We start from the raw sequence: 11,838 nt of genomic DNA on the forward strand, positions 1-11,838 counted from the left end.
AATGGAAAACCTTACCACAGTGAGGAAAACAATGAATTTAATTTTCAATGGAAATCAAGTTACAGAAATTCTCTGACTGTTACAGGATTGTAGTGCCAGCTGAGAGTCAACCGAGTTAGCTTGGGCATATTTTGTGAAATGCGTTCTTGTTGTGTTAATGCTTCTTCTCCTTGCTTGCTAATTTGATTGTCATGCACACTGAGAGAGGTGAGATTTTTAAAATGTTTTGCATGGGAAATCAAGATGGCTCCTTCATTACCAATCTCGTTGAAATCTAATATCAATTCTAAAATGTTCAGAAAATTAATACTCTCTGTCATGAATTGCACTCCCTTTGCAGTAATATTATTTTTGGCTAAATTGAGAGAGGTGAGACGTGGATGATGTCTATAATCACATTGTGAAATAATTTTCACACCTTCATCACCAATATTATTTCCATCTAAATTCAACATGGTAATATTTTCAATTACATTCCTTCTATTTTCTGTAATAGTGAAAAGTGGACGAATGTGTTCATACCCAGTTACACTGGAAATCGTCTTTCGAATATTCAAATTGGTTATGTTGTGCATGTATTCGCTATTTGCTAAAAGATGCATGATTTCTGAAGACAAGGCACCATAGTTATTACTCAAATCGAGAATGGAAAGTCTACTCATTTGTGAACGCAAAGAGATGGCGACCACAGACTCTGATCCAATATTATTTCCATGTAAATTCAATGCTGTGAGTTGTCTCATTGAAGGACTTTGGGAAAGCGTGAGAATTGCCAAATCTTGAATGCCATTTCCATTCAATGCTAGACGTCGTAAGTTGTTGAGTGTTGTGCTGGATGCAATATGGAAAACTCCTTGATTTCCGCAATTGGTGTAACTCAGTGAGAGATCTGTCAGCTGATTAAGAAATTCACTCGATGCAATGAAGGAAGTGCCTTCGCAACCTATATCTGTGTGTGACATGCGCAAACAAGTCAAATTTTTCATATACTGACTCGATGCAATAAATTGTGCTCCCTGAGCAGTGATCTTGTTGTTTCCACCCACTCTTAATGAAGTTAAATGACTCATCAACTCACTATTCGCTATGGATTTAATTCCATCATTTCGAAGAAAATTGTTAGAAATATCCAATTCTCTCAAATTGCTCATGTATTTGCTTGTTGCAATTTGGGAAGCTCCAAAATCATCAATACCACTTCTTTTGCAATTCAGTAAAGTGAGGTGTTGTAAGTTTTCACTGTTTACAATCGACTGTATGTCAAGTGCTTCTTGACGAATACTACTCATGCTAAGTGACGTTAAATGTTTTAAACAAGAATTCTGTGCTGTAAGCAATAGAGTAAATTCCTGTAAATAGACGTCTGTGCCAAAAAATGGTGCTGAAACCTTCAATTCCAACAAGTTCTTCATCTTTTCACTGCTGAATATTTGATGTAATGAAGTTATGGGAACGGAACAATCATTCAATTTTAGAACTCTCAAATTACTCATAAAGTCGCTCTGTGAAATTGCTGTCAAATTTAATTCTGAACCTGGGTCAGTAAATTGCAAATTTAGATAGGTCAGTTTGCTCAAGTATGTGCACTTTGCAATGCGTTTCAAGCCCCTGTGCTTAAACTTGTTATAACTCAAATTGAGTGATGTTAAATTGCTTATAAATTCACATTTCATAATGGACTTTAACCCTTTCTTACCAACTATACAGCCTTCCAAGTTGAGTTCTGTGAGATTTGAAAGAAGCAAGGGCTGAATATTCTGTCTTTTGGTTCGGAAAATTAAATCGAACTTGTTTCTCGATATTTTACACTTTGAAAAATCCAAACTTATACTTCTTCCTGTAATGGAAGCACAATACCATTGTTTACAAACTTTCATAAAAACTCCTCCAATAAATTCATAATTACAATCATCAATAAAATCTAAAATTTGAAGTAAAATTTCATTGGGAAAAATTGAACAATTAAGTGTGCTCTGGTTTTGAGAAATGTTTAGAGTACGGTTGAACATTGTGTTTTTTACATTCGGATCACTGTCCACTGGCTCTTTCGTTCCGTGTTCGCTCGATGTCGGAGAGGCTTTCCAAGAGGATATAAACTTTTTGATGAAAGGCATTTTTTTACCTTGAAATGTGAACTTCAACATTGAGTTCTTCTTAAGAAACAAACAAACTTAAGAAAACATCACTGAACGTGTTTTGTGCGCTGTTTGTTACAGTGGTGTTCCTTAATTTTGTAACGAATTGGAAGAACAATGGGAAGGTAATTGTTTTGTTTATTATAATCGTTCATGAAATGCATTTTTCACTCGAAAAACAAGTCTGTTTCAAAAAGTATTAAGGTTGATGAAAGGGATTTTGTTGCTGTTGTTGTTGTTGTTGCGTGTTTTGAAAGGAAAAGAATTGCTGAACTTGAGTATTGCCTAGTGATGTGGTTGTTTGATTAGATGATGACTGTTGTTGTTGAGGAAATGATTCATATTGTGAAAAGTGAGATTGATAAGATGTTGAATCAAACTGTGGCGCTTGTTGTTGAGGTGGTTGTTGTTGCTGAGTACTCTCCATGTAGGTATTAAAAATGTTGAATTGAGTACTAGGTTGTGACAATTGTTGTTGTTGAGAAAATTGTGAGGAAAAATCTGTCGTGTTTTTTCGTTGAAGCATACTCATCAAAAGTGCACTCGAATAATCTTGTGCATCAACAACTCCCTGGCCACCACTACTACTAGCGGCAGTAGACGATGAAAATACATTTTGAGAAGCAATATTCATGGTTGAGGGCGAAATGAGTTGTTGAAGTGTGAAATTTGGATCTGCCACTGTTGGCGATCGTTGATAATATTGAGTGCTGGATTGTGGTGGTTGAACTGCTTGGAAATATTGAGTGCTGACCACATTGCCCGACGAGGAAAATTGTTGTTGTTGCTGTTGTTGCATGGGTTGTTGCAATGACATGGATGGTTGAGGTTGTTGAAGCACAGGAGTGGGAGGTGCACTCATTTTTCGTTTCTTTCTCGAAGTATCGAGTGTCGTGACAGATTGGCTTGTCACAGCAGAAGGAGCCAACATTTGACCTAAATTAAATGATTGAGCACTGGTTTGTGAAATTTGAGTCGTAGTGGGCGTCATGGTAGTGGTGGTGCTTTGATCAAACATGTTGGTATTCGTTCCAAAATTATATTGATTGGCATTTCCCATTAAAGAGGTCATAAATCCTTGTGTAACATTGGATGTAAATTGAGGTGTCATTCCACTCATCATTTGATAACCTGACGAAGTTTGTGGCATCATGAAACCTTGTTGTGAACTAGTCATTGTTTGTTGTTGAGATAGTTGTTGTTGCTGTGAAATCTCAGTCACTTCTGGTCTCTTTTTCCTTTTCAGTTGTGTGGTTGAGGACGATACTGAGCTCGCTGCTGATGGAGTCACAGGTGAGATTTGTTGATAACTAGTAGTAGGATAATTTTGTACATGTTGTTGAGGAGAGGGTGTTTGCATTTGTGGAACATCCTGAACCACTACATTCAATTTACTTTGTTGCGCCCTTCTCTGAGGTTGTTTTCCAACATGTACCACAGATCTCATTTGTCCAATCATTGATCCAGTATTCATATTTCGAACATGAGTGTTTGTAATGACTCGTTGATGAGAAGACGTCGAAGAAGAGATGGACATGTTACTACTTTGAGTTGCTGAAGTGGTTGTTTCTGCATCGTCGTCAGATTCTCCGCCAGCATGTGAACCCTCTGCTGCCTCACTACCTCCACTGCTTGATTGAAGAACAGATTTTGGATCGTTCTTAATGGCAACAATTTGTTTTTCGATTTTCATAATGTCATTTCTTAATTGCTCAATTCGAGAGGAGAGTTGATGCTTTTTAATGGGATCGAGAAGAATGCCAGGTGAGTCTTGCTTTTCTAGCTTTTCCAAAATGATTCTCTTTTCATTGATCTTGCTCTTGTATCTGTTAGGTTGATGCGGCATGAATAAATGTCATGCATGACAAGTGACATTCGTAGGTAAAAGTAGGATGTTGTATGAGTAAGTGCCGAAATGATTCGACATTGTTATTATTGTATAACATTGCCATCAGTACATGAACACATTTCAATGATTACATGATCTCTCTCACACATGTGTACACATACAACTATCAAATACTTACGATTGAATTTTTCTATAAGGCCATCGTGGTATCCCAATTCCTAATGTGATGATCATGGTCAGCATGTACAAATGTCGACATTGAGAATATTCCGATCATCATGATGAATCAATTTCACACAAGAAAGGGAATTTGAAAATGAATGAATTCAATTTTGATTCCACATGTGTGTCAATTGAGTCAATGAATAATCACATGTGCATGACGATAGATGTTATTTTACATTTTCAAATGTTCCAATATATAAATATTGTATACAAAAGTTGACATAATGTCAATCAACAAATAAAGCCTTCAACAACATACCTCTACAAATTCGTTTGAGCTGAGTGAGGGAAATATTCAACATGGCTGCAACATTCTTGATCGGTGTTTCAAAGTAAGGCTGTAATTGAGTTATAGTAAACGTAACAGATGGAGTTGATTTTGCTGTGGATGATGATGCCGTAGGTGTTGTAGGCGATGATGCAATCATATTCTCTTGTTGTTGTTGTTGTTGAGAGAGTTGTTGTTGCTGTTGCATTACGTTTGTGGATGGTCGAGTACTGGTTGTAGAGGTGGTTGTTGTTGTTCCTAACCCAGATGAAGGCTGTTGAAAGTGAGAGATTGTTTGTTGTTGTTGTTGTTGAGGAAGTTGATGAAGGGATGAACCCAAAGAAGAAGTTGTAGTAGTAGTACCTTGTGCCATTCCATAGAGTTGGCTCAGTAGTAGGGAATTATCACCACTAAATAGTTCATTGGTGCTACTTCCAAGAGGATGAGATCTCTCTAACGATTGTTGTTGTTGAGTGGTTGTTGGAGAGGCTGTTGTCGTTGTTGTTTGAAAAGGATGATCCTCCTCTTCACCCAATAATAACATGGAAGAGAATGGAATGATTGGAGGATTCATTCTACTACTACTCGTTGTATCCCCTCCTTGATGCAGTTGTTGCTGTTCCATCATGCCATGATGATAGTGAGCAGCAAATTCATCCTCCATGATCATGGAATAAGAAGATGCATTGGATGGTTCATGATGATACTGCTGCTGTTGTTGTTGCTGAGTCGCTGCTGCTGTTGCAAACAACATGTTATTGATATTCTCTGTTGTGGAATGGGATGAAAAGAAGCCTTCTTGTTGCAACTGTCCTGTTGTTGGTAATAAATTGCTTGGCGAATGATGATGATGACCAAGAATGGGAGAAAGAAAAGAGAATGAGGAAGAACTTGCTGATTCGGATTCGTACAAGGATGAAGCTGTTGTTGTTGTCGTAGTCGTCGTTGCGGTTGTTCTTGGTTGTGCACCAGTGCTTGTTGTTGTCGTAGAAGCAGGAATAGGAGGAGTCGTCGTTGTTGTTGTTGTCGTACTGAGATTTGCTTGAGAGTGTTGGTCTTTCTGTTGTGACATTGGAAGAGAGAGACACTCACAATATCGTTGTAGTTAATTTGTGAGTAATAAAAGTAGTAGAATTGTTGTTGTCGTGATTATTGTAATTGTTGTAATATTTAGATTTAATTGGTTTGAACTGTTATTGAATGGATGTAATAATGATGACGACGAATTCATGAAGAGTGCAACATTCGAACAAGTTTCGTCGTGTTCATAGGGTTGCCTTCGCTTGCGAGAGAATGCTGATGCTGTTGATGTAATTGTTGTTCTTGCAATTATTATAATAATTCTCTCTCGAGAGATTTCACCAAAAAACACAGTACCAACTCCTCTCGATTCAACTTGTATGGTGGAAAATTTCAACGCACTTGAGGTGTTGTTTTGGTACTTTTTTATGCGTTGGGAAGCTACAGGTGTGCGAGATGTGTTGACAATTGTCAGTGCGACAGTACAAGTGTGTTTTTTTACAAATGCCAAAATCTGGAGTGTTTTTGATTCTTGCGAACTGCGAAAGAGGAGTGGACCACACAAGAAGAATGCACAACCAATTTGATAATACTTGTTGGCTGAATATTTGGATACAGTTATATTGTAAACAAATCCAAGGGAAAATACTACTCAAGAAGTGATGCACGTGTGCAATGGTTGCACCAATATTCTAATACTGGACAACAATTTCCAAGATGAGAAGTAAATAACGGAAACAATTGGTTATGTCAGTTTGGAATGTTTGTTGAAAGAGAGAACGAGAGCATTCAGAGAGAGACACTACTGAATTCAATGTATTGAAAATTGGACAAGTGAATCCAACTCGGGTAACTTGGGTAGGTCAAAGGAAATTCGGTGCTGTTGGTTTTGACTCCAATTTTTTTAGAGATGGCAATGGAATGTCAAACTGTCAAAAATAAATCGGACCAGCGGATGAGAAATGGTGCGATATTGCAAAGTAAGGCCTTATCTAGTCAATAAGGTCACCCGTTAGATATTTAATTAGCAGGTCGCTCGATTCGTGATTTTTTATTAAACATGGACTCTCTTTGCGAATCATGAGACGTGTGAATGTCATTCGAGGAAAGACGACATTCATAGAAGTACATGTTTCGTTTGATTTAGATGGTAAGCAAAGACTTCTAATGTATTCTCAAAAGTAATGCCTTACTGGTCTCGCTTATAGCTTTGAAGAATTGAATTTAGGAAGATTGGAGAAATGGATCTTGCCCTCATTTGACTCGTGTTGCCTCAGAATGTCATGAAGGAATACAATGCATGATGGAGATCTCATTCATGGTGTTTGGTATGGAGAAGGTTGTATTAAAAAATTCTAAAATAGATTGATTTGGTCTAGCGGTTGACAGCAAGGGTGGATGACCGTTTATTAATTGTAAAAGGTTGAAAAATTGTAAAAGATATTGAGGTTGGTGTAAAAGTATCAAGGAATAAGAGGATAGGAATGATCCATGTCATGAATTTCATAAGAAAACAGTGTTTGGTTCAGCTCGACTATATTCACACTAAAATCATGAATTTCACAGAAAAAGGAAATTGATCACAAACGATGCACAGAGCTCTTAAAACATTGTTGTAATCTCTTATTTTGGTAGTGTTCAGGACTTTGTGGGATTTTTACATTGTGAGTTATTCATGATGAGCGAGATTTAAAAATCATATTGTGAATGAGTCCATTAGTTATGAATGAATCATATTTCTTTATGATACAACTTTTTCAAACAACAGATTCGAATCTGTCAACATGTCGCTTAGAAAATTTCTTCTTCAGAAAGAAGTTCTTCTGAAGGTTGTTGCTCTTCGACAGCATTCACAGTATTTGATGTGTTGCTGTTGTCACTACTTGAAATTTCTTCTGTTGGAGTTGGAGTTGTTGTTGTTTCCATTGGAGTAGAAGTCTCCTCAACTTCACTTGTAGTCGGAGCTGTCATGACTGTTTCAGAACTTGACACATTACTCAACATTTCCGTACTTGTTAAAAATTGTTCCTTTGGAATGATAAAACGTTGAAAATGTTGTTTAGCAAGTAGACATGATCCACTACTTTGGAATCGATACGAATGCATGGAATCTCCCTCCACTGCAATTCGATACAAGAATTCATTTTCCTCAAAAAGTTCAATCATGGTATTAAATGCATGTGTAAAAGTAGAATCCACTCCAATATGTTGTTCATGATGAGAAGGACTGCTTCCAACATGTTGATGTTGAACGAGATATGAAACAAGATAATCTTCCATTGAGGTTCTAGAAACTTTCTTGGTGACATTTGCTTTTCCTAAACAATCCACTTTGTAAGCTAAATTTTCGAGATAATCTTTGGAAATGATTGAAATTTGATAGCTCAATAATCCAGTGCTGTCATTTCGAATGCAGAGTTGACCGTTTTCGTGAATGGTATAATTGAATTCAGCGTTGGGAGATTGATAGCAACTTTCAATTCGGAAAGTACTACAGATGGCATGAGGAGGACATTGTCTACATGGATACCATGAAGAAGATGAACTACCTGTGTGCATGGTTGGAAATGTTTTAAGCAATAACAAAATGGCATTTGACAGGTCAAGGATGAAATTTTCCAACATGATGCAAAAATATCATATTCACATATTTAAATATCCGTTCAAATATATCAAATATTCCATCGGTAAACGAAAAAACTCATCAACAATACTTACAAAATGGTCGATACGACGATGCCATCCACACTCCAAACAAAGCCACGAACACCACAAACAACATGACCACTAATTGGTGGCTTGCCGAGTCGATCAAGTTCCTTTCTGTTTTAGCTCCATCGGCTTGCAAGTGTGAAATCAACTTGCTCAATTCCAATACAGTTGTTTCATGAGAAGTGTATGCGATTTCGCTCTCAGACAAACGTCGTGCAAATTTGGGAGTTTCATGTTTGGGTGTTGGTGGAGCATTAATATCGAGAATGATGGGTCGTTGTCCTTGTTGTGAAGTCTCATCATCATGTAGTTCTAATAATTCATCGACAAAGGATAATTCTTGATCGGGTATTTGAGAAGTGGAAGTGGATGCCCATGATGATGAGGATGGGGGAATTTCAAAAGAAGGATTGTTGATCAGCGGTTGTTGTTGTTGCCTTTTCACAAAAGTAGCTGGCTGTCGTTTGGTTGGAGTTTTGAAGGGATCAAGTCTTGACATGGTGATGGGCTGATGTTGTTGATGATGGAAATTATTGAATGTAATTAGGATGATGGTGTGGAGAGGATTTGATGATGGTTTGGTGTGATGATGGCGTGAAACGTTTTAAAAGTGATGGAATTTTTTTGGCTTAACGCTTGGAAAGTGACAAGCTGACAGCGACGCTTGCTTGTCCAAAAATCAAATACTACTAAACTTTAAAGGTTGGTGTTTACAAGTAATGTTGTTCTCATTTAAGGTTGATGTTCTACAACAACAAGTAATGCAATTATTACCGCTTCACCAAATTAACAACACTCTTTGCTGGGGCAACCCCTTTTGGAGGAATGACAGACTTGCTTCCACTCAGGGCCTTTTTGGTTTGTTGTTTCGCCAAATAATTGACAGGGCTGTTGGTATAGGAGCGAGGAAGAGATGGTGTTTTGGAATGCATGGAAATTGGAGAGGAACCTGTGGGCGTTTCTGATTCAGGCTTCTTGTACAGCTCAAAGGGAGCCATTAGCAATTGCTCATGTGCAAAGAAAGAGCCACCCAAGACTCTCTTCAACTCGTCAAAACCATTTGCTACGTTGAGCTCCCATTCCTCTCTGAACATATCCAACTCATTTTGCTTTTCACTAAACTCCACATAATTTGCAAGGACACGTTGCCGTTCATTGTCTTCAATATCTTTCAATCTCTTATTTCCAATGATAACCAATCTCTTCATTTCAAGTTCACTCAAAACAACCTTCAAATAGGGTGGTTTGGGTTTTTCAATAATTTCTCCGTTTTCGTCTCGAATGGACGAAGGATCAATGGAGGCTGCACCACCACTAAGAGCGCTCTTGGCTTGTAAAATGTACATGAGTTGTTGAACTCTTCTTTCGTATTGTTGTAACTTATTCTTATAAATTTTCTGTGCTGTAATGTACTCTTTTCTTCGTTGTTTAAGGTCACTAGAAATGATTTCTTTCTTAATTTCTAGAGGCATTCTCAAGAGTCGGAATCTGAATTTATCTTCACGTTCCATGTTATCAATAGGATCATCAAGAGTTGGAGTTACAGCAAGCTTGCTCTCTTCTCGAAGCAGCATGGGGCTTGAAAGCTGTGAAGAGGGTCTACGATTAAGAGGTATAACACCATTCGGAGGAAGCTTCTTCTTTTTAGGTGGTTCAACAACTTCGCCTTTCAATGGAATTCCACGAAGCATTTTGGCTTCGACGATAGAATACTGCAGTACTTGTATCATTATTTGCATTTGCTTAATTTGGTGCCACTTTCGCAAAAAGCGTTGCACCTTGATCACTTTGCTCCAAAACAAATGAACTTGTCTGACGATTTGGAAAGACATGTTGGTCTCTCTGAGGAATGACTTGATAATCATTGTGGATTCCTTCTTTTTCTTTACACCAATCCAAAGACGGTAGAATATCCAGTGCCTTGAATTTGGTACAAATAAATGTAACGTTCGTTCACGAAGAATACAAGGTATTGTAAGATAAATTTTCATAACAAAGTATCATATAGTTGTATGATAAATTTTCGAAATGATCAATCTCAACAATCAGTACATACTTTTTAAAATCATCCCAGGCTTGCTTCCATTTTTGACTTCTTTTAGCCCAAATTACTGGCATCAAACTGGTGTAGGAAATCTTTTTAACCCTCTTGAATTTTTCTTCCTCTTTCCTTAAATATCGTCTTCTCAGGAGCTCTCTTGCAAAAATTAAAAATCTTGACAACAAACACACAAAGAACGACCATTTGGAGTACAATTCTGCGTCTTTGGCCTTATTTTCATTTTCTTGTCTGTTGTACTCAGCCAGTAACCTTCTCTTTTCATCCTTTAGGGCAAGATTTTCTTTTCTATCTTGGAATTCTTTCGTTAATTTTTCTTTCTTTTCTTGAGCTTGTGCAATCTTGTCGTTTCGTTTTTTAAACTACGAAATTGATTGGTACCACCATTGTTTCAAAAGGAATCGACTCTTAATACTTACTGCCTCTTTTAATTGTTGCATTCTGGTTTCTTTGAAATTTTCTGGTACCTTCTTATTTCTGTTCACATGAATCATTTGCATCTTTTTATCTTGTTCTGCTTCCTTTGTTTGTTTTTCGTATAGATAAATATCCTTCTCTAACCTTTCAAGCTCATCAGGATTATGATACAAAATTTTAAGTCTCTCGTCAACTTGTTTCCTTACACTTGCATTTTTCTTTTGCTTTCTCTTAATTTGATCTTTCTTCTTCTTATTTTCTTTTTTTCGTCATAAGAGTTACATGTTTGAAAGAATTAGACACAATTTTAGAATTCCTCCGTTAATTCAACAACAATTAAGTGTTCTTACTTACCTAAATCCATTTCTTGCTTTTCCTCATCACACTTCATGGATAGAATCATGTTCTGAATGTCATCATAAATATCATTTTCTCTTAAATTTCTTCTGGGCTGAGTTCCAAGGTCCATGGCTTGTTTAAATTGTTGGTCGCTACCAAGATTTGTTTTTTGTAAATAATCCCAACAAGACTCTACGAGCTGATTATGAGAAAGAGTAAATGATGAAAGTTCGGGTGCAAACAACTCTTCTTCTAAACTGTCATAGTCAACTTCATACTCATTATTGTCCATACAGTTCATACTTCTTCGCATGGCGGTACCGGCTGAAAGTAAGCGACGTGTTCCTCGTTTTGCTGACGGTGGTTTTCCTCCACGTACATTGGGAAACCTCAGATCAACCATGCCATACTCGCCAGTATTAAATATGGCCTTCTCAGTTTTTGGGGTTTCAATCCTCAAATCTTTTTCATACGATAATGATATACTTTCGGGTGTTTTTGAACTTCTTAACGAGGGTAGACCCTTCAGATCCTTCTTGTTCGGTATTGTAATGTCGAGTTGTGATGATGGTCTCGAATGCACATCTGGAAGTGAGGACAAATCAAGTCTTGACGAGCTTGTTGATGAGCTTCTCAAGTGTTGATGATCAGCTGCACTAGACATTCTGCTGTACAATAGTCTTGTTGTTGTTGTGTCCTGTCTCGAGAATCAAATATATGTATTCGGGAATTATAATTCTTGTCTTGTTGATGATCCCGAGCCGGGGAGGGAGAAGGGTTGTTTCAAAGCTTTTTTTTTTGGCGCTATCACGTC

The 11,838-nt window shown here is 37.3% G+C and overlaps 4 protein-coding genes across 4 annotated transcripts; all 4 read right to left on the reverse strand.

Moving 5' to 3' along the window:
- Positions 1-59: 59 nt before the first annotated feature.
- Positions 60-2,114, reverse strand: C9374_008736 (uncharacterized protein; the record flags this gene model as incomplete). The annotated part of the gene is made up of 1 exon (XM_044698845.1): positions 60-2,114. The coding sequence occupies one exon, from the start codon at positions 2,112-2,114 to the stop codon at positions 60-62; it is 2,055 nt and encodes a 684-aa protein (XP_044545376.1).
- Positions 2,115-2,334: 220 nt separating this feature from the next.
- C9374_008737 (uncharacterized protein) lies at positions 2,335-5,549 on the reverse strand (the record flags this gene model as incomplete). The annotated part of the gene is made up of 3 exons (XM_044698846.1): positions 2,335-3,961; positions 4,163-4,202; positions 4,469-5,549. 3 exons carry the CDS (start codon positions 5,547-5,549, stop codon positions 2,335-2,337), a joined length of 2,748 nt encoding a protein of 915 aa, XP_044545377.1.
- A 1,739-nt stretch (positions 5,550-7,288) lies between these two features.
- Positions 7,289-8,708, reverse strand: C9374_008738 (uncharacterized protein; the record flags this gene model as incomplete). The annotated part of the gene is made up of 2 exons (XM_044698847.1): positions 7,289-8,046; positions 8,216-8,708. The coding sequence occupies 2 exons, from the start codon at positions 8,706-8,708 to the stop codon at positions 7,289-7,291; spliced, it is 1,251 nt and encodes a 416-aa protein (XP_044545378.1).
- Positions 8,709-8,979: 271 nt separating this feature from the next.
- On the reverse strand, positions 8,980-11,688 carry C9374_008739 (uncharacterized protein; the record flags this gene model as incomplete). The annotated part of the gene is made up of 4 exons (XM_044698848.1): positions 8,980-10,129; positions 10,266-10,630; positions 10,688-10,944; positions 11,040-11,688. The coding sequence occupies 4 exons, from the start codon at positions 11,686-11,688 to the stop codon at positions 8,980-8,982; spliced, it is 2,421 nt and encodes an 806-aa protein (XP_044545379.1).
- Between the last annotated feature and the right edge of the window lie 150 nt (positions 11,689-11,838).

The sequence above is a fragment of the Naegleria lovaniensis genome, assembly GCF_003324165.1.
Source record: "Naegleria lovaniensis strain ATCC 30569 chromosome Unknown tig034, whole genome shotgun sequence".
NCBI lineage: Eukaryota > Heterolobosea > Eutetramitea > Acrasida > Naegleriidae > Naegleria > Naegleria lovaniensis.